Genomic DNA, 21,645 nt, shown 5'->3' with positions numbered 1-21,645 from the left:
TTTGTTCTCTTTCTGTTTTCCTTATGTGTGAATTTACCACTATAAATTTCCCTCTGAGGACTGCTCTCATTACATCCCATAGATTCCGGTAAGTTGTATTTACATTTTCATTTGTTTTTAGGTATTTTTTCATTTCCTCTTGAATTTCTTCTGTGACCCATTGATTGATCAGGAGGTTGTTGTTTAATTTCCAAGTGTTTACGCAGTTTTTGGAGTTCCTTTTGTTGTTAATTTCCAATTTCGTTGCACTGTGGTCAGATAATATGCACGGGGTAATTTCAATTCTTTTGCGTTTCGGAAGGTATGCTGTATGGGCTAGGATGTGTTCTATTTTAGAGAAAGTCCCATGTGCACCTGAGAAAAATGTTTATTCTGATTTTGAAGGGTGGAACACTCTGTATACATCTACTATGTCCATTTGTTCACAGCTTTGGTTCAAATCTGTTATTTCTTTGCTGATTTTTTGTCCAGTTGACCTATCTCTTTGTGTCAGTGGGGTGTTGAGGTCCCCTGTTACAATAGTTTTATTAAGTATATGGGTTTTCATGCCTGTTAAGATTTGTCTTATATAATTTGGAGCTCCAGTATTTGGTGTATAGATGTTTATGATTGTTATCTCATCCTCTTGCAGTTTTCCCCTGACTAGTATGTAGTGACCTTCTTTACCTCTTTTGATTGTTGTCAGTTTGAAGTTAACATTGTTTGTAAACAGAATGGCTACCTGCTTTTTTCTGGGTTCCTGCTGCATGGAGGATTGTTTTCCATCCTTTGACTTCTAGTCTGTGGATTTCCTTTTGAGTAAAATATGTTTCCTGTATACAACATATCGTTGGATTTTGTTTTGTAATCCACTCTGCCAGTCTGTTTCTTTTGACTGGAGAATTGAGGCCATTTACATTTATAGTTATAACCAACATGTGTTGATTTATCATTGTCATGTTATTTACTTGGTCTGGTTTCCTACTTTTTCTACCTGTTTACTTGCTTGCTCTTCTTGATGTTTCCTTTCTACTGTTGTTCTTGAAATTACGGTAAGATTTTTCTCTGTCTAGAATATCTTTTAGTACTGTTTATAATGCTGGCTTGGCACTCATGAAGTTCTTTAGTTGTTCTTTGTTGTGAAAATATTTTATTTCTCCTTTATTTCTCCTGAGGGATAGTTTGGCAGGGTACATCAGTCTTGGTTGGAAGCTGTTATGTCTCAGGACCTGTAATACTTCTCTCCAAGCTCTAATTGGTTGGATGGTTTGTGCTGAGAAGTCTGACGTGATTCTCATGGGCTTTCCTTTATAGGTAATCTGCTTCTTTTCTCTAGCAGCTTTTAATATTCTGTTCTTTTGCTGGAGATCAGGGATCTTGACTATTATATCTCTGGGTGTAGTTTTATTTTGGTTGTGATTGTTTGGAGTTGTATATGCCTCATTTACCTGTATATCAGGTTCTGCTTCCATACTTGGGAAATTTTCTGCTCTTATTTCTGCAAATATTCTTTTTATGTCAGTTGTGTTTCCCCCTGCTGTTTCATTTACTCCTGTAAGTCGTACATTATTCCTCTTTGCCTCATCTCGCAGCTGTTGAATTGACTTTTCCTGGATCCTTGTTGATTTTACAAGATCCTTTCTTTCACAGTCACTAGCTGCCATGCTGTCTTCAAAGTCTGAGATTCTATCTTCAGCTTCATTCAAGCGGTTTTGGTAGCTTTCAGTGGCAGCTTTGTTTTCCTGGAAGTCTCTTTGAATCTGGTTCATGTGTTCTAAGTCCTTTCTATATTTTTCATTTAATGTTTCTGTCCATTGCCTTTGTTCTTCTATTTTCTTATATGTTTCTTCTTCAAACTTTTTGAGCAGTTCTTTCATTATTATTGTCATTTCATTTTTTATCTGAGAGATTATTTCTGATCTCATCTCTTCTATGGCCTTATGGAGTTGTTTCTTTACTTCCATTGCAATCATTTCAGCTATTTCAGGCATGTGTTTACCAAGTTTTCCTATGTCAATGTCTCCTGGACTTGTTCTGAGTGTGGTGGAGTTCTGGGATTGTGTTTTAGTCCTTTGTTTTGTCATGTTTGCTACCGGATGCAGAAAGCTCAGTTTCCCTCTTCAGTGGCTGCACAACAAAGGCCATTAGTGTCTCTAGTTTTCCTGTTGTTCAGGTTTGCCCCTCAGTTTCCCCTGAGAAGCTCTACTTAGTCTGGGGTTTCCCGGCAGTTGTTGACTTGTATCTCCTTATCCCAGGTCTCAGATGTGGGCATTTGTGTCAGGTGATGGCAAACCATCTGATCCAGCATCCCCTTGCAGTTCAGGGCACTTGCAATCCCCAGACTCGGGTTGCACTGGTGTGATAATCCAGGTCCAATGGACCTATGTCCCCAGGCAGTTCAGGGTGCAGACATAACCCAGACATGAACTGCAAGTTTGACAGCTTGTGAACCACCTGATTCTGTGTCTCCAGTCAGTTCAGGACACATACAGGAACCAGATGCAGGCCGGATGGCAGCAATCACAGACTACCAGTGCCTGCGACCCCCCAAAGAGATCCAGGTGCAAGTAAAGCACGGACTTGAACTGCAGGACCAGCAGCTCTTGGAGCACTTGCTCACTCGGCACAGGGTGTGTGCAGAGAGGGCGGGCACGCACACCCTAGTGAGAGCAGTCCCTGGGGCTCTTCCATCAATTTTGAATGATAGTTTTGCGGGATATGTCAGTCTGGGTGGAAATTGTTTTCTTTTAGGGCTTGAAACCCTTGACTCCAAGCTTTTCTGGCCTTTAAGGTTTGTGTTGAGAAGTCTGGTATGATTATAATGGGTTCTTTTTGTTTTGGTTTTGGGTTTGTTTGTTCATTTTTTCTTCTTGAGACAGGTTCTCACTATGTAGTTCAGGCTGGCCATGAAGTCACTATGTAGCCGAGGCTGGCATTGAGCTTGTGGAGATCCATCTGCCTCAGCCTCTGGAATGCTGAGATTATAGGCATGTAGCACTACACCTGGCTTCTCCTTTGTAAGTGATTCGTTAACTCTCTCTAACAGTTTTTAAGATTCTGTCCTAGTGCTGGCCTTCTAGGATTTTGTCTATGATGTGTCATGGAGAATTTTTTTTTCTGATCATGTCTTTTTGGGGTTCTGTATGCCTCACTTACCTGTATGTGAAATTCATTTACCTTATTTGGAAAGTTTTCAGCTGTTATTTCAGTAAGTAGGTTTTTTATGCAATCTGTGCTATTTTCTGATTTTTTACTAATTCCAGTTAATCTTAGGTTAGTCTTGTTTGTATCATCTAGGATTTATTGGATCCATTATTCATGTTCTCTTGTTGTTTTCAAAATGTTCCTTATTAATTGTTCACTCTAGTTCTCAGTTTGTTCTCACATCAGTCAATTCTGCCCATACTTTGAATTCAAAATCTCCTGAATTTCTAGTGATCCCTTTATGGACTCACATGCTTTTCTATGCTGGTCATATATATTTTACATCATTTTATTTAATTCTTTTTATAGTGTCCTTTTTATACTCACTTGTGATTTTAGTTGGTGCAATATCTTATTACTTATCTCTTCAACGAGCTTCCTAATTACCTTATTGAACTCTTTTCTTATCTCCCCTGATACCATTTCAAATAATTCGATGTGAGGCTTTTAGTTTCCTCCCCTTTGAATCCCTATTAGTTGGCTTTGAGGGAGATACGAGTTTGGGGAGGTATTTTCTTGGCTTGATTTCTCATGTTTCTATTTTTGTTTGTTTTGTTTTGAGGCTTGTGTGTTTATTGTAGTAAAAAGGTTTGTTTCTAGTAGGAGACCTCTTTAGTTAGTGTCTGCTTTTCAGTGATGTCCTCTGTGTTTGGCTTACCACTGGCCTTTGCTTCTGTCCTGGAATCCAACAAGCTCCATTTACTTGAGATGAGATGTTGCAGCAGGTTTGGCTCAGTACCCAGTTCTCCTGAGATGAACTACTGTATTGTTAATGACTCCTAGGTAATCTGGATATTGGCATCTCAAGAACACCAAGTAATGGCAGCTTGACTATAGAAATAAAATCAGCATCAGTTATAACATTAAATACAAACTGAATATCGACAAACCCTCAGAAATAAAAATGTACCATCCTTGTCCATAGTAAGGAGATCTGTAATTGTAGTGTGAACTCTAAGATAAACCAAATATTTACCTATTACTTGACCTACAATAAATATCAGCCTAAGGTCCTGAGTTTGATTCCTGGCACCAAAAACAAAACAAAACAAAACAAAAAATCTTTAAGGGATGGGGATATAGCTAAGTGGCACAAGTGCATGCCTGGCAATATCAACTAATTGGAATGAGTTTATCGTTACCAACAATAGCACAGTATTCAACAGCAGTAGTGTAAAGTTAACTGTCTAGAGATTCATCAAGCTTAGTAGTTATACTAGTGAAGGTGGAGGGAGTGAGGAACTGGAGAATGAAAAATGCAAAATTTGACAAATAAATCAATGGGATATGATGAAAAGGAGAGAAAAGTAAGACAAGGGGTCCTATTAAGGAGTAAAAGGAAATTAGGGAACAGTCTTTGGAAAGAACCAATAAGGAAAAGATGAAAAAAATAAACAGCAAAACAAGAGATAAGAGAAGAAAGAGAAGAAAATATACTTGAAAGGGAAGAAGATAAAAGACAAAAATAAAGAAAATAAAAGAGGAGAAATAAAAAGTGGGAGAAAAACATGTACCCCCCCAATAAAAGAACCTGATGAAAGAAAGACAAAAATAATACAAAATAGAAAGTCCAACAAAGATTGAGTCAAAGAGAAAATTCCTGTATTATCGAATGAGTGTTTCTTTCCATGATCTGCAGTCCTGGGATTGAGGCAGACATGGTTTTTTTGCCTAGCTTTAGAGGTCTATGGGTCTTTGACATGCTCTCCTGGCACTAGAGGCCCTTCTGTTCATTCCCCACAGACTGTGGTTACTGTTCACACCAAAGTGTGTCCTTGCCCCCACTTTGGTAGATGAGGAACACAATTAGCCCTTTGTTCTCTACTGGGTATAGGCTGCAAGGCAGGGGTTCAAATGGACCACTGGACTTAATTGCAACATTCATGGGCTCTGGTGGCTCCTGTCTCTCCCCAGATATTGTCCTCATCCAGGATCAGGTTGGTTGTGTAGTCCTTGCCTCTGGTGCCCTATGCTGTGCTCCCCTGGGAGGATGGCACCACTCCTCTGGCATAGGTCTGCTCTCTCAAGTGGAGAGGATGCTGATCCAGGTCTTTTCTCTCACATGGGGCTAGGGCAATGCTCCTCTGGCATGATTCTTGTATAATTGTATTTTCTTAATGAGAAAACTATCTGTGATTTCCAGTTATATTACCAAGAGAAATCGGATGTTACTCTGCTGGCTCCTGTTACTAGCCCACTGAGAGAGAAACTCTTTTTTCCACCCGTTGGTGGGACTTCTGGGTGGAACAGGAAAACATGAGCTACAGCATGGCCCCTGGGCAGCAGAGTGTCCTGCCTTAACTCCCGCCTTCATCTTGCCTTCTCTTTCTCTGAGCCTTACGGTCTGGTCAGTAGGTCCAGTGCCAGGAGCTGAGGTGGCCCTGCCCAGGTGGAACCCAATGGTGTGACTATCTATTGTATTAGGAAAATTCTCTCTAGACTGAAGATACATCCTGTTCTCAACCTCTAAGCTGCATTGAGAAATGCAGCTTATCTCTGTATTTTTAAACCTTAAAAATTTGTAAAGTGCATTTAGCACCACCAGTTTTCTAGGGCTGTATCAAAATAAGAATAAACTGTCATCACATCACAATATTGACAGGAACTTTTTCATTTTTATGAGACAAAATTGGGTATAACAATTGAATTGACTTTAGTAACCATGTAAAACAGGAAAATGGTACACCAAGCAGTTGGAGCATGAAAGCAAGCAGGAGTAGCCATTCTAATTTATAACAAAGTTGACTTCAAACCAAAATTGTTCAGAACAGACAAAGAAGGTCACTACAATAAGTAAATGGAATAATTCACCAATAACAGATATCAATTGTAAATATACACACTGAAAATGTCAGTGCATCCAATTTCATGATTCAAAAACAACTTGACATAAAAGGACAGTTGTATACAATTACAAATATGTCAACCAGATTTAAAAAATCAACAAGAAACATCAGAATTAAATTACACTATAGAAATGGATTTAACAGATATCTATAGAGATTTTCATCCAATAACAGCAGAATACTCTTTTTTTCAGCAACTGAAGGAACTTTCTTCAAAATAGACCATATTGGGGTTGGGGATTTAGCTCAGTGGACAGTGCCTGCTTGGCAAGCACAAGGTCATGAGTTCAATTCCTGGTACTGGAAAAAAACGAAAGAAAAAAACAAAATAGACCATGTTTTAGGTCAATAAAACATGTGTCAGTAAATACAAAAGGTATGTTCTTTTTTTATTAATAGTGTGCAGTACACAATGATTACGTTCTTTTTGAGGATTTGGTACATATACATAACACATCTGAGTACCTTTTTCTGTTCCCTCCCCTCCCACCCTCCTTCCTCCATCTCTTGATCACCTTCCCATTTGAGAAAGATATGTCCCCCTCCTTCCTATTATCTTTCATTTTGCTTTTTATTTATGTTTTGGGTTTCTTATGTAAGAGAAACCATGTGATATTTAAGCTTTTGTGCCTGATTATTTTACTTAACGTTATGGTCTCAAGCTGCATCCATCTTCCTACAAATGATTCGAGTTTCATTTTGACAGCAGAGTAGTACTCCATTGCTTATAAATACCACATTTTCATTATCCATTCATCTGTTGATGGACACATATAGGCTGCTTCCGGAATTTAGCTATTATGAACTGTGTTAGATCTAGTTATGTACTTCAAGCTGGCCTTCAACTCACTTTGTAACCCAGGCTAGCCTCAAACTTGCAGCAGTCCTCCTGCCTCACCCTCCTCAGTGCTAGGATTATAGGCATGTGCCACCACACCCTCCTGAATAATACTCAGAAACATTTAAGGCCTCACAGGGGAAATTAAAGAAGAAATTTTAAAATTTCTACAATTGAATGACAATAGAATTAATGGATGCACCTTGAGATCATAATGATAAGTGAATTAAATCTAGCACAGAAAGTTAAATGTTGCATGGTATCTCTTATGTGAGAAACTCAACCTATACATAATTTTAAAAGCAAAAAGGTGATACAAAACAGGGAGGTGACTTTGAGGAGATGTGAAGGGACTCTGAGGATGGAGGGAGAGATGGGAGTGAAAAGAGAGGAACAGAAACTAAAAATGACTAAAATGCAATGAACATATAGCAATTTTAGAAAGAAAGAAAAATAAAAGATAATGAAATTACAGTATATCAATCTATGGGGCACAAAGCAGTTCTGTGAGGAAAATTTATGAGTGTCTACATTAGAAAAACAGAGTCATCCTAAATAAATAACCTAATGATATATGTCAGAGTGCTAGAAAAACAAGAACAGTTCAAACCCTAAACTAGTAAATGGAAAGAAATTATGAAGATCAGAGTGGAAATTAATGAAACTGACTAAAAAATAATACAAAAGATCAATGAATCAATGGGTTGGTTTGTTGAAAGGATAAATAAGATTGATAAACTTTTAGCCAAACTTATGAAAATAAAAAGACAAAAGACCCAAATCAATAAAATCAGATAAATTTGAAATGAAAAGTTGAAATTACAGCAGCCACCACTGCAATCCAGAGAATTATTAGAAAGTACTTTGAAAACTTATATTCTATATATTCCAATAAATTGGATAAGCTGGAGGAAATGGATATTCCTTGATACATACAACTTACCAAAATTGAATCAAGAAGATATGAAAACCATGAACCAAAGAACAACCAATGAAAGTCATGCAGTAATCAAAACTCTACCAAGTAAGAAGACACCAGAACCCAATGGCTTCACTACTGAATTTTACCAGAACTTTAGAGAAGAATTAATGCCTGTTCCATAAAATTGAAGAGAAGGATTGCTTCCAAACTCATTCCATCAAGCCATCATTAACCTGATATAAAAATCAGATAAGGACACAATAAAAGAAAGAAAAGAAAAAAAAGAGAAGAGAAAGAAAACTACAGGCCAATATCCTCGAATAACATAGATACAAAAACCCTCAATAAGATATCTGCAAACAGAATTCAACAAATTATTAAAAAGATCATATACCATGATCAAATTGGTTTAATACCAAGGACATAACAATGATTGAACACATGTAAATCAATTAATATAATACACAATATAAATAGAATCAAGGATAAAAATTACTTTGGTAAATACAGAAAACCCCTTTACCAAAAATGCAACTTTCCTTCATTATAAAAACCTTGATTAAAACAAGTATAGGACTTTATCTTAAACTGATAAAAGCCGTATATGACATCCCACAGCCAACATCATACTGAATGGGGGAAAACTGAAAACACTCCATCTACTATCAGGAAGAAGACAAAGCTGTCTACTCTCACCACTCCTCTCAGCACACTATTCAAAACTTTAACCAGAGCAATCAGTCAAGCAAAAGAAATGAAATGAATACAAATAGGAAATGAAGTAATCAAATGATCTCTATTTGTAGATGATATGATCTTTTGCACAGAGGATGCAAAACCTTCAGCAGAAAACTCTTTATAGCTGCTAAACAAATACAGCAAATTGGCAGGATACAAAATTAACACAAAAAATCAATAGTGTTGCTGTTCACCAATAATGAACTTACTCAGAAACAAATTAAGAAAAGAGTGCAATTCATGATAGCTTCAAAATAAAGAGCCAAATAAAAGATGTATAATAGAAAGTAGGGAGAAAGATCTTTCTCAAATGGGAAAGGGATCAAGAGATAGAAGACAGAGTGAAAAGGAAGCAGAGGGGGATACAAAAAGGAGTTAAGAGTGTTATGTACATCCACCAACTCACATAAAGCATGTAAACTCTATGTACTGCAAACGTGCTGATAAAAAATGAAAAAAAAGTAGTCACAGGTGTTAGGTATTTAGCCTAACAACTAGATACAGGGAGGAATCCTTTACTGAGATAGGAAGCATAGGAAGAGAGGTAGTTCATATAAAATATATTGAGTTTGAGGTACCTGTGAGTATTTCAAGGAAAGACAATGAGTATCCAGCTGGATGTATAGTTATAAAGCTCAAGAGAAAAATGAGTCTTCCTAGAAATGTAAACTATGGCTTCCTTCGTGCCTCAGTTAAAGTGATAGTTGACAACTGGTATCTATAACACATACTGTGTAAAAAAATCACTCATGTAATCCTCTTAAACTTCCAAGCATTATTATCTAATGATTTTAACCTCAAAGCCATCAACAAATATCTGTCCTTTTCTTAAAAACATTAACAGACTGACAGTGTAGCCAAGTAGTAGAGCCCTTGCTTGCTCAGCATGTGTGAAGCCCTGGATTTGATCACCAGTGCCACAAAAATAAACAAGCAAAAATAGCAAATCATAGTTTATTACTTGACCAAGGTGGTAGCAACTGATGCCCTTGCTTTATAAAAGTCCATAAAGTTGTACATTTTGGATTTATGCACACTTTTTCATATATGTATTAAATTTTGAAATAAAAATTTTAATAGATAAAAAATTTAAATACCTAAAATTCAACCTAACCAAGGAAGTACAAAACTTCTATAAAGAAAACTACAGAACTTTGAAGGAAAAAATTTAAGAGGGTGTTAGAAAATGGAAAGACATCTTCTGCTCCTAGCTAGGAAGAATTAAGATTATTAAAATGGCTATGTTACCAAAAGTGTATATAGTTTTAATGCAATCCCTTTTAAAATACCAACAACATTACTTGCAGAGCTAGAAAAAACAATCCTAAAATTTATATAGAACCAGAAAAGACCTACGATAGCCAAGGCAATCCTGAAGAAAAAGAGAAAAATGGGAAGCATCAAAATTCTGTAGCTGTGCCAGGGATGTAGCTTGGCGAAGTGCCTGCCTGGCAAGCTCAAAGCTTTGAGTTTGATATCTGGTGCCAAAAGAAAAATTCTGTAGCTCCCTTGAAGAAGTGGTTCGTTGAGGACTAGGACGGGGAGGATAAAAGAGGACCTTGTAACATCTTATGGTTTCCAAAAGTAAAGAAGAGATCAAAAGAGGATGGGACATGTCAAAGAGACTGAAGAACCAACTGGGAAGTGTTCCTCATGGCCAAAGCAAGAACACCTTGAATGACAAAATAGCTATGATAGTATGGGATTATAATCCAAAGAATACACAAAATATCCATGAGTCCATGCTGATATAAATAAGTAACTGAGAAATGAGTAAGTGGTAGTGGAGCCAAATCTTCCAACTAGGAAAATTTCAGTTAATGCATTTTGAAGATACTAGAAAAATATAAAATTGCCATTAGGCAAGCACAGTAATATCAGTTTTTTTAGGACAGATGTACTGATGGACATTAAAATCAGTGGATGAGCATTTAAGCAGAAAGAGGATATTTGCATAGTCTCAAAGTATCTCCCCCCAAAATATTTAGTAGTTACAAAAGGGAAAGTACAATCTTAGTAAACATCACTTTAACCAATCAATCAGACTTAATATTACCAGTGACAGCACATGCTGATATCTCGTGCCCCTCATACCATGTGCTGAGAAGAGCAGATTGCCTCTTTTATGTCCTTCCTGATAATACATGATCTCACATATGAAAGTCAGATAAAACCAAATCGAGGGACAGTCTACAAAATTATTAATGAGCATTCTTCACAAGTGTCAAGAAGCTGGGTATGGTGGTACATGCCTGTAATTCCAGCACTGTGGGAGGCTGAGGCAGAAGGATTGAAAATTCAAGCCCAGCCTAGGCAACTTAGCAAGACTCCATCTCAGAATGAAGTTTAAAACTGTTAGGTTGGCATCAGATAGAGCAAGAGACAGAGGTAGATAAAACAAGCCTTTATTGCCAGTGTAGGGGGTTGCAGGAGATTGCAGGGACCCTTGGAGGAGGGAGCTAGGGAATGGGTTTGTATTAGATTGGACTAGAGGTGGAGTTAATACGGGCAGGTGATGTGTCGTATCCCAAGGGAATTGGGAGTTAGTTGGTGCATGCACAGAAGGGAGTAAGAAGTTTATCTCGGGGTCTGAAGAAGAACAAAAAAGTGTGTGTTCTGTACAGCACCATTTTTGGGATTCTGGTTATCTATCATTCCCATCTTTTTGTTGTTAAGGAGCGATGACTCTCACAAACTACTTCCTGCTGACAGAGGGCATGGTGATGGGAGCTGTTGTAGTCTTTAGAATGATGAGTCAGGCCCCTGTAGAAGCTGGTACCTGGAGTCTCGACCAAGACTAGTAGCTGTCTGGTGGTGTGGGCTCGTAACCTAGACTGGAGAAAGCTTGAAAAAAACTTACAAAGAAAAAGTGTTATAAGCAACAAGATGATGATCATGATAAGTGGACCAAGGATGGGAAGTAGGATAGGTGCCCATGAGTCAAGAGTTGATCCCCACCAAGAGGGGGTAGACCAGTGGGTCATCTCTTTGTGCTTTTGATCCACATACTCATGAAGCTTTCTTTTTATCTTATCCATGATGATACCTGATTGGTTGACAAAATAGCAGCATTCTTTTCCCAGCATGGCACACGTTCCTCCCTTTTAGCTGTCGTAATAGCCAGTACCCTGTGGTGTTGGAGCACAACTGCCACCAGGGAGTTGATTTGGTTTTAGAGGGTGGCTATGGACCCTGAGACTTGTTCAATGCTGTCAGCCAAATCTGTTGGCAACTTTGAGTAGAAATGAGTGGCTGTTTCATTAATTCTATTAATTTTTTTATTGAGAGGAGAGACCAGCTGTGGTGTCATTTCATGCTGAGTATAATTAGCTAAGGCCCTGATATATGTCATATAACACTCTCTCTAAATATCTTGTGGTATACTTTTCTGTTGGATGTTTAAGACCAAGTCATTTCCTGCTGAGTATAGTTAGTTAAGGCCCTGATATATGTCATATAACACTCTCTCTAAATATCTTGTGGTAGGGCTGGGGATTTAGCTCAGCGGCAAAAGCGCCTGCCCGGCAAGCGCAAGGTCGTGAGTTCGGTTCCCGGTACCGGAGAAAAACCAAAAAAAAAACAAAAAACAAAACAAAAAAATAAATAAATAAGTAAATAAATATCTTGTGGTATACTTTTCTGTTGGATGTTTAAGACCAAGTTAAAGTGAGACCTGTATTAATTAAAATTAACTTTTCGTTATCTATCAAGGTCAGTTAAATCACCTCAGGATTTATCTTGGAACCATGTACAGTGTCTCTCAGTACTTTAGTCAGCGTCAGCCATCTGGAGGAGCCACGGCCATTGCTTGACCAGGTTGCTTTCTGTGAAAGCTTGGGAGACTTTTTTCTCCTGGTGACTCTCCTTAGGCACACTATACACTGTGCAATCACTTTTCTCTGTGGTCCCATAATCTCCTTGATCAGAAGAACAAAGACTCAGTTGAGTTAGATGATGTTGCAGCAGAGGTTCTCTTATGTCCTGAGTCCTCACTGACCTCAAAGGGTGAGAGCCAATATATTGGTTGTCCTCTCAGCCCGTGTATCATTCTAATATTTGGTCTCCAAACCTCAGTTGTGGACATCCAGAAGAGAAGGTTAATGACATTATATTGTAATGGGAGCAATTAACTCTCAAACTATTTACTTTTTATCTGAGTATTAAGCACTTTGAAATATAAAGTATAGCCAGAGAACTGTTACTTCTTACCAATCATGGATGTTCCAGTAGTTGAATCCTTGTAGAATGTTAACAGACAACAGTTATATACTTTTATAAAGAAAATTTGAAATCAAAAGCCATTGCAGTGAGCAGGAAAAATCAATCATTGTCTAAGACTGAGGCGAGCTGTCCTTGAAAACCTGAAAGCAAGTAAAATATAATGAGATGCATTGTCTGGCTAAGTTACACTTATCTTAAAAGCTGCAACTGGCATGGGGGATGTCAAAGCTAGCTAAGTTTTGTTATTTTGTCCCATTCCTGAATATAGTGTTAGAAATATAAGTTTAAATTTTTTTTTTACATTTTAGAATTGCTCTTATAAAAGTAGCCAAGATAGTTTCTAATGAGAAAACAATGACATATGGACTTAGAGAAACAATTGTATTACTCTGCTATGGGAACAGAAATTAGAGCAATATTTCTGAAAGAAACTTTGAAATCAACCTTAGTGATATCTCTACAAATCAATTAGAAGGAAATTATAAATTGGTGCAAAATTTTATGTATAAGAATGTTTGTTTCATTTTTTACATTTTGTAATTAGGAAAATCTTGAAATCTAAAGCCATACATGGTATTATAACATAACAGGCATGATGAAATTTTTAAAACACATTTCAGTCTCCATCTTGGAATACAATCCTTTTTAGCCTTTTTAGTCAGTCATCCCTACCTAATACATAAGAAGCTTTTATCTAATTTGTTGTCTTTTAATAGGATGTCGTTGAAAAAATTTGTAACATTGTCTGGGCCGTTTAATATCTAAGCGTCTCTAAATGTAGTGGCATATACATAGCATATACACCACATAAGTTTTAGTTAAAAAATTATCATTTGAATGTTGACCTCATGTTGGCCTGACATGAACCTCTTATTACAAATATCTGGAACACAAAAGAAAGGCAAATGTCTGAATCTGAAAGAAAATGTCTATCACTTTTATAGATAATCCCAGTTTTACATTTTAGAATACTATACATTTGGAAGGCATGAATACATTTAATATACCATGAAATTGACAAAAATGAATTATCATTATTTTGGTGTTTTTTTAATTTAGTTTTGTATCAATAGCATCCTTTAATCAGAAAACCTTATTGCCCTATTTTTCCAAAATTTAACCTTTTGATAATGGCCAGTGTAAACATATCACAATAATATATTTTGAACAGTATTAGAGTGTCTCTGATAAGGCTATGGAGATTATTGGGGCTTCCTATTAATGAACAAGGACTGGAGAAATGTTTCTAGACTGCCACCTCCTTATTCATCAATTGGAGTCCTGTCTAACAGATTTTTTTAACCCTACAGGATTTTTGTTTAATTATCTTAACAAATGTTTTATGTCCTATGAACATTCAATCATAATACTTCACACACTAATTTTGAACGAGAGACTCTCAAATCATAGTACATAAACAAGAATATGTACGACATTTATAAAATCAATTTTGACATCATTTTGTCCAGCTGGAAATCTTGGTGAAAGCATACCCTTAGACAATGGCTTAAGAAAAATTTGTTGAGCTCAAATAAAATAGCTGTTTACAGATTGGACAGAGAGGCAGACAGACAAAAATACATACATGAGACAATTCGTTTATAATTAGTAGAGATCTCTTATAAGAAGAATTTGGAAAAAATAAACTCCTTTTATTTGTAATTAATGTATTTTTAGTACTTTATTTTGTTTTAATACCAGCAACTTGACCATTTGCTGTTGCAGTAGCAGAAATAGTCTAATCACGGAGGATACTGAAATCGAAAGTATCCTCCTTGGGCCTGTGGCTGTCCTTATCAATTTTGTACTGAGGTCAGGCCATCTGGCAGTAAAAGATTAGTCGTTGTGGTTTTACTGTGTCTCTGAGGTCAAGGGTGTTTAGGTTTGTTAAAAGACACCTGAACAGTGTGTTTTTTGGCTGGGAAGCGGTGTCTTGCAAGTTGTGACTGAATTAGAGGTAAGCTGAAGGCAGTGAGCTGAGTGCTGAAAACCATGTCACGGCCCCTTGGAGGATCATCACCCTCATTGGGGTGTAAGTGAGTGAGAAATGCCCAAATCTGTCCTCCCAGTCATCACTGAGAGAGTAGAGGGGTGTCCCGGAGGACATGAGAGAGAGAGAGAGAGAGAGTCCTGATGTGGGCCCACGATTTATGAGAACAAGAGCAAGGCAGGAACTCTTGGAGTGAGGGGTGGCTCACCTGTGAGAATTGGTATGGATCAGTGTTGGATGAAGGCTGGCAACAGCAAATGTAGGGGCAAGAGGAGGGGAAAAAGCGGCTCCTTGGCTCAAAAAGGTGAGGATAGCCCCGTTAGGAGCCACACGCCCCACTGGTTATCCAAGTCACAGCACCAAAAATGTTAGATTTGGCAACAGATAGAGCAAGAGACAGAGGTAGATAAAATAAGCCTTTATTGCAAGCGTGGGAAGGTTGCAGGAGATTGCAGGGACCGTCGGAGGAGGGAGCTGGGGAATGGGTTCTTATTAGATTGGACTAGAGGTGGGGTTAATATGGGCAGTTGATGTGTCATGTCTCGAGGGGATTGGAAGTTAGTTGGCACGTGTGCAAAAGGGAGTGAGAAGTTTATCTTGGGGTCTGAAGAAGAACAAAGAAGTGTGTGTCCTGGCCAGTACCATTTTGGGGATTCTAGATGTCTATTAAAAACAGTGACTGGGGATGTAGCCCAGCAATAGAGTATTTTCTTAGCATGTTCAGGGCCCTGTGTTCAATCCCTAGTATTGCAAAAACAAAGTATTAAGGGTATGAAAAACAAGGAGAGACTGAGGAACTGTCACAGATGGGAAGAGGCTAAGTCTAAGGAGATGTGACAACCAAATGTGGTGTGGGATTCAAAATTGGGTCTTGGAACAGAACAAGGAACATTGATGGAAAAACTGGTGAAATATAGATAAGTTATGTACTTTGGTTAATAGTATTGTACCAAAGTTAATGTTTTAGTTCTGAGGAAAGTTCTATAATTATATAAGATGTTAATATGTGATTATGGTGGTTGATGGGTATGTTGGGATTCTACTATATTTGCAACTCTTCTGTAAATCTAAAATTATTCCAAAATTTAAATATTTTTTAAAAGCCTGTTGTCTCTTATGAGCTATAATAACTATAGGCAGGACCACATAGATTAGTACCCAGGCTATCACTGAATTACCCTAAAGTGAACAGCCATGGGGAAGATAGTCTTAGGAATGCTGCTCTAATCAGAGCCTATATCTGAGCGTTCACTTGAAATTGATTTCAGGGGTGTTTTCTGAGACAGGATTTCACTCTGTAGTTCAGACTGGCCTTGTACTTACCACATGGGCCAGGCTGGTCTTGAACTTGCAGAAATCTTCCTACCTCAGCCTCCTACGTGCTGGGATTAGAGACATGGACCATTTTTTGTTAAGTGTCATGTCTATATTGGTAAGAGGTTGGTACATATAGATGTTGCAGAGAACGTATTTCTGATTAATTACATTTTCTCTCTGTGTTCCCAGGGTCGTTATGGTTGCTGTCGTTTTCTGCGAGATGGATATAAAACTCCTAAAGAGGTAAATTTCTTTTCCCTAAAATGAACACATGATACAATGGTAATGTCTATCTGTAGCCTCATTGATAAAATATACTTAGCTTACTGGTGGTACTTATGTGGGTCACTGAATAGGATAACAATAACTGATATTTGTTGGCTTTAACTGATAAGTTCTCTGTTTTGGAGCTTTTCTGAGTTAAATTTTAAAAAGAAAGAAAGAAAGTGATCGTTCCACCTCTTGCAGTTGGTTAAGAACTACTGATGAATGTAAAATCAGTACACACAAGTTTAAGCAAAAACAAACTAAAATGTAATTTGCATAGTCTTAAAGTATCCCCTCCCCAAATTTAATAATTGCAAATGGAATTATATATCAGCACAGTATATCTGTCTGAATCCCTATTATAGTCCGTTTTCTCTTGCCAATAACATAATACCAGAGACAGGGAAAGTTTTAAAGAAAACAGGTTTACCACATTTATTTTGGCTCATAGTTCTGGAGGTATAAGGTCAAAGGTCCAAATCTGGTGGTGAATTTCTTGCTGGCAGAGTCCTACAGTGGTGCAGGGCATCACACTGAAAGAGACAGGGAGCACAGGTATGCATGTGGGTCTCTCTTCTTCTTACAATGTAGCCAGAATTCAGTTATAGGGGCTCTACCCTAATGACCTTATTGAGACCTAATCCCCTCACACAGGTTCCACCTCTAAAAATCGTAATTAGATTAAGTTTCCACTACCTTAACAGTTCACAATGGGGATCAAATGTCAACACAAGAAACCTTGAGGCACATAGTTAAACCAACTCCAAAGTATAGCACCACCTTCCAAGTTTTGCAGTTGATTAATTTGAAACAGTACTTTATCTTCAGAAAAAGGTAAGTTCCTTTTGTTCTGCTAGTCCAAAGTTCTCCTTGGAAGTATCAATGGGGAAATTAAATGTTATTAAAGGAAAATGCAAACATTGCTTAAGGCTTAAGTGAGCTGGTCCAGAGGTATTACAAGTTTTAATCAAGCTCAAACTCTTCTGGCCTACTTCCTGTCTTCCACTTTATTCTTTAACCCCAAATATGATTTCTGCTCCTACCATTCTACTTAAATTATGATCTGAAACATCACCATAAGCTCCTAAATTATCAATCCAATTGTCTTTTCCCTATCTTCACTCTCTTTGACTTCTCTATAGTACATCACTGTTACCTACCCCTACACTGTCTTGAAATTATTTCTTACTTTAATTTCCATAATACTACCCTTTACTGATTTTTCTCTTTCACCCTAATCTAAGGACTTACCAAGATTCCATTCTTGGAAGTTTGCTCATTTTATATATTGCTTTTCCACAAAACTCATCTATAACTTATGCTTCATGTGTCATCTCTGAGGACAGTTTCTAAACCCTTACCTGTACCTGGCCTTCTAAGCATTTCTATTCGTACATCTTACTATTGCCTCAAACTTAACAGCTATAAAACCAAACTCAACGTTATTGCAGACCAGACTTACTTTTTATATACTCTCCTATGGTGTTATTATTATCCCATTTCATGGAGTACTTGTTAAAGAAGGGGAGTATATACATGTGCTGCCTCCCCCAACTGCCTTGTCTAAAATAAATATATTACAATATGACAGGCCATATTGTAATACCTCTGAACTAAAGTTGCATATCTAAACTCAGGGTGATAACACAGACTTTGTTTATTATGTTTTTACTAGGATCCCAATCGGCTCTACTATGAGCCAGCTGAGTTGAAGCTATTTGAAAACATTGAGTGTGAGTGGCCACTGTTCTGGACCTACTTTATCCTTGATGGAGTCTTCAGTGGCAACACAGAACAGGTAATGTGCTAGGGAAAGACCTTTTCAGCAAATTGTTTTTATTGTTAGGTCTTTTTTTTTTTTTTTTTTTTCAGTTTATAGCTGTACTGATCATGTCCAAATGGAATTATTCCCTGTAAGGGAAGACAGACTTGTCCCTTAGAGACTAGTAGCTGAAGGTACTAAATTAAGACTTGGGATACCTGGATTCTGTTTGTTTGTTTGTTTGTTTGATTGTTTGGCTTTGGGGCTGTATTGGGGGGAGCTTATTGGTTTTTTGTTTTTGCCTCAATCTTGAGTATCCCAAGTATTTCACCCACTCCTTCAATTTGTATGTGATAACAACTTTTCTCTTTTCATTAAAAAATATATCAAACATTTAAAAAATATTTCAGGGGAATAAATGTTAACTGCCTGGAGTTGATTATTATACACAGATAAAATTACCATAATACGTGGATAAAATTACCATAATACACTTCATAAATTTGTACAATAGAAATAATTTTTTAAAAGATATCCCTAAAATTCTTTGAATCACACAGGTAAAAATAGGTTGTAATTCAAAGTACAGTCTGCTATCCTATAATGACACTATGTATTTCTAAAAATTATGTGTATTCAAGAACTAAAAGCTAAGTCCTCAACAGTGTGGCTGGCAAGAAGAGTGTGAATTTGCACCCCTCCCTTCCTCCATTGCCCCTGGAAGGCTTGGCCTGAGAGAGGAATCTGAGTTCACACTCCTCCTTTCCTCCTTCCACCCAGGACACCTGGGGTGGTGACAAGAGTGTGAATTAGGCTACTCCCTTCCTCCATTGACCCAGGACAGCGTGGCTGGAGAGAAGCCTGAGACTCGCTACTCCCTCCCTCCCCTGGCGGGACTCAGGACTCAGAGAACCTGCAGGAATGCCAGCAACACAGTAGGATCCTGGCTAAGGCATACAGAATGGACAGGTAGAAGTAGAGGCATGGAAATATCCCATGCAACATTAGCAATTCAAGCCAACAGATGATCTCTAACCTTTCTTTTTGTTTTATTCTACTCCTCCACTTCCTTGCCTTTGTCAGCATTCTCTCTTGTTGTGATTGTTGTGATACTTTCACGTAAGGAAACATTGTCTCTTCTCTTTCTGGTTCATTTCAAAACTCCTAGGCCTTCTCTTCCAATCCTTCTCTCCTGTGTCCTATGATTATCTAAAACCTGGATGATCATCCTGGGCCCTCCAACCTTGATCCTACTATATTTAACCTCATTCCTCTCTCCATCCTACCCACTATCCTCCTGACCACCTCCCAACAGGTTAAAATCATCTACTAAGTGGAAAATCATTGTATACAACTTTGCGATATAAGTTAGATTGTATAAAACTTCTGTAGACCTTCCTCCTACAGTTATAGACATCAGGCTAATAGTTACCACAGTTTGTCAGTAGCCAGGCTGTACTAGAGTCTATTGCTATTGCCAACTAAACTAAACCGTGATGTCACACATGCTATAACAAGTATGCTCCCCTCTCTGACAACACTGCAATTATAAGGGATCATAACCATCACCACAGGGGAGTACCAAAGGAATGTGCTCTAAGTCAAATTGTTATCAACTCTTTAAACTCAATATATTGGGAAGGTAGGTTCCTGGGATAGATATAAAGACCAAGAACCACCTACATCTAGAAAACATCTGAAGGAACAGACACCTCCTAAGAAATCCTGAACACTAGCGATAAGGCAATCTAACATAAGAAATCTACAAGCATCAACACAGAAAATAGAAAATGACAAGACGAAGAAGCAAAATACAATCCCAAATGCTCAGCACACCCAGGACAAATGCAGAGCACAAAGAGATCGAGGAAATAAGAAGCCAACAAATGGAACTCTCTGAAATGATACCAGCAAAAGTGAAAAAAACAAATGGAAGTGGCCATAGAAAAAATAATCTCTAAAGTGCAAAAAGAAATGACTATCAAAATGAAAGGCATTAAAGCAGACACAGATAAATGAATAGAGGAGCTCAGAAAATGATAGAAATCATGAATGCCCAACATAGATAAGAAATGGAAGCAATGAAACAGATCCAAACAGAAATGCAGGAAATTAGAAACTCCACTGAAAGTATATGCAGCAGATTGAAGATGAAGATACAATATCAGATCTAGAAGACAGAAATGAGACTAGTGACCAGGAAAAAGAAAGATATCTTAAAAATCACAAGAGACCATGAAAAATAAGTCCAACGGCTACGCGATGAAGTGAAGAACAGCAAAAGATTGACTGGAACCTGTGAGAAAGCTGGATACAGCTTAAAAGCCATTAAAAACCTCTTCACAGAAATAATAAATATTTACGCGCCAAACACAGGTTCACCCAATTACAATTAGGCATGCCTATACTTTGTAATTTGAGCAACTATTTTGATGATTACAATATGCAATATATTAACCATTGTTAATCTATTATCTTGTTTTCAAATTCTGTATTATTGTGCGTTTTTGGTTTTTTCTTTTTTGTCTTTAAAATAAAATTGTTAAAAATGAAAAATAACAGAAAAAAGGAAAGAAAGAAACACCAATTCAAGCAGTTAGAAATGAAAAGGGTAAAATCACAACAGATCTCACAGAAGTCCAGGAGATTATCAGTATCTACTGTGAGAACCTATATTCTAATAAGAATGAAAACACAGAAGAAATGAACAGATTCCTAGACACAATCACATTGCTAAAACTAAAGCAAGAAGATATATTCTAAATAACCTGATATCAACCAGTGAAATTGAAAATGTATTTTAAAATTTACCAACAAAGGAAAGCCCGGGCCCTGACAGATTCATTGTTGAATTCTACAATAAATTTAGAGAACTAATGCCATTAATGCTGAAACTCATTAAAGAAATCAAAAGGGAAGCAGTACTTCCAGAATCATTCCTGGAAGCAAGTATTACCCTGATTCCAAAACCAGAGAAGAATGTAACCAAAAAGAAAACTACAGGCCAATCTCAATAATGAACATAGATGCAAAAATACTTAATAAGATACTGGCAAACACAGTGCAGCAAATCATCAAGAAGATTATACATCATGACCAAGTGGGATTCATCTCAGGAATCCAGGGATGGTTTAACATCCACAAATTAATAAATGTAATACACCATATCAACAGAGCAAAGGACAAAAACTACATGATCATCTCAATAGATGCAGAAAAAGGTTTTGACAAAGTTCAACACCATTCATGACAAAAAAAAAAAAACTCTTACAGAAAATTGTAATAGATGGTGTCATGCTTTTGTGTCTAGCTGTTCCCCCAAAGCCTCATACAGGCAGGGGGTGGGCTTCTAGAGTTTTTGATTGATTCATGGTCCAATGCTGGGATTATGGGTGTGAGTGCTACACCCACCCTGGGGCAGGTAGCCTGCATGCAATATAAAGGAGAGAAAGAGCCTTGCTCTTGCTGCTCCTCCTTTTTTGCTCATGCTGCTTTTGCTGTCTTCCACCAAGATGAACTGTTGCCCTCTGCCATGTGCCACTCTGCCTTAGAGCCAACTGA

General features: G+C 37.5%; 1 protein-coding gene across 5 annotated transcripts in view; it reads left to right on the top strand.

Moving 5' to 3' along the window:
- Positions 1 to 21,645, top strand: part of Phka1 (phosphorylase kinase, alpha 1 (muscle)) — a 152,150-nt gene that overhangs the window by 45,091 nt on the left and 85,414 nt on the right. For all 5 annotated transcript variants that reach the window (XM_005401695.2, XM_013502821.1, XM_005401692.2 and 2 more), the window contains exons 9-10: positions 16,245 to 16,298; positions 17,998 to 18,120. In XM_005401695.2, the coding sequence (XP_005401752.1) occupies positions 16,245 to 16,298; positions 17,998 to 18,120 (177 nt within the window). The remainder of the gene's footprint in view (positions 1 to 16,244; positions 16,299 to 17,997; positions 18,121 to 21,645) is intronic.

Source organism: Chinchilla lanigera, unplaced genomic scaffold, assembly GCF_000276665.1.
Source record: "Chinchilla lanigera isolate Chin_1 unplaced genomic scaffold, ChiLan1.0 scaffold00074, whole genome shotgun sequence".
In the NCBI taxonomy this organism is placed as follows: Eukaryota; Metazoa; Chordata; class Mammalia; order Rodentia; family Chinchillidae; genus Chinchilla; species Chinchilla lanigera.
This window is presented reverse-complemented; position numbering and strand designations above follow the sequence as displayed.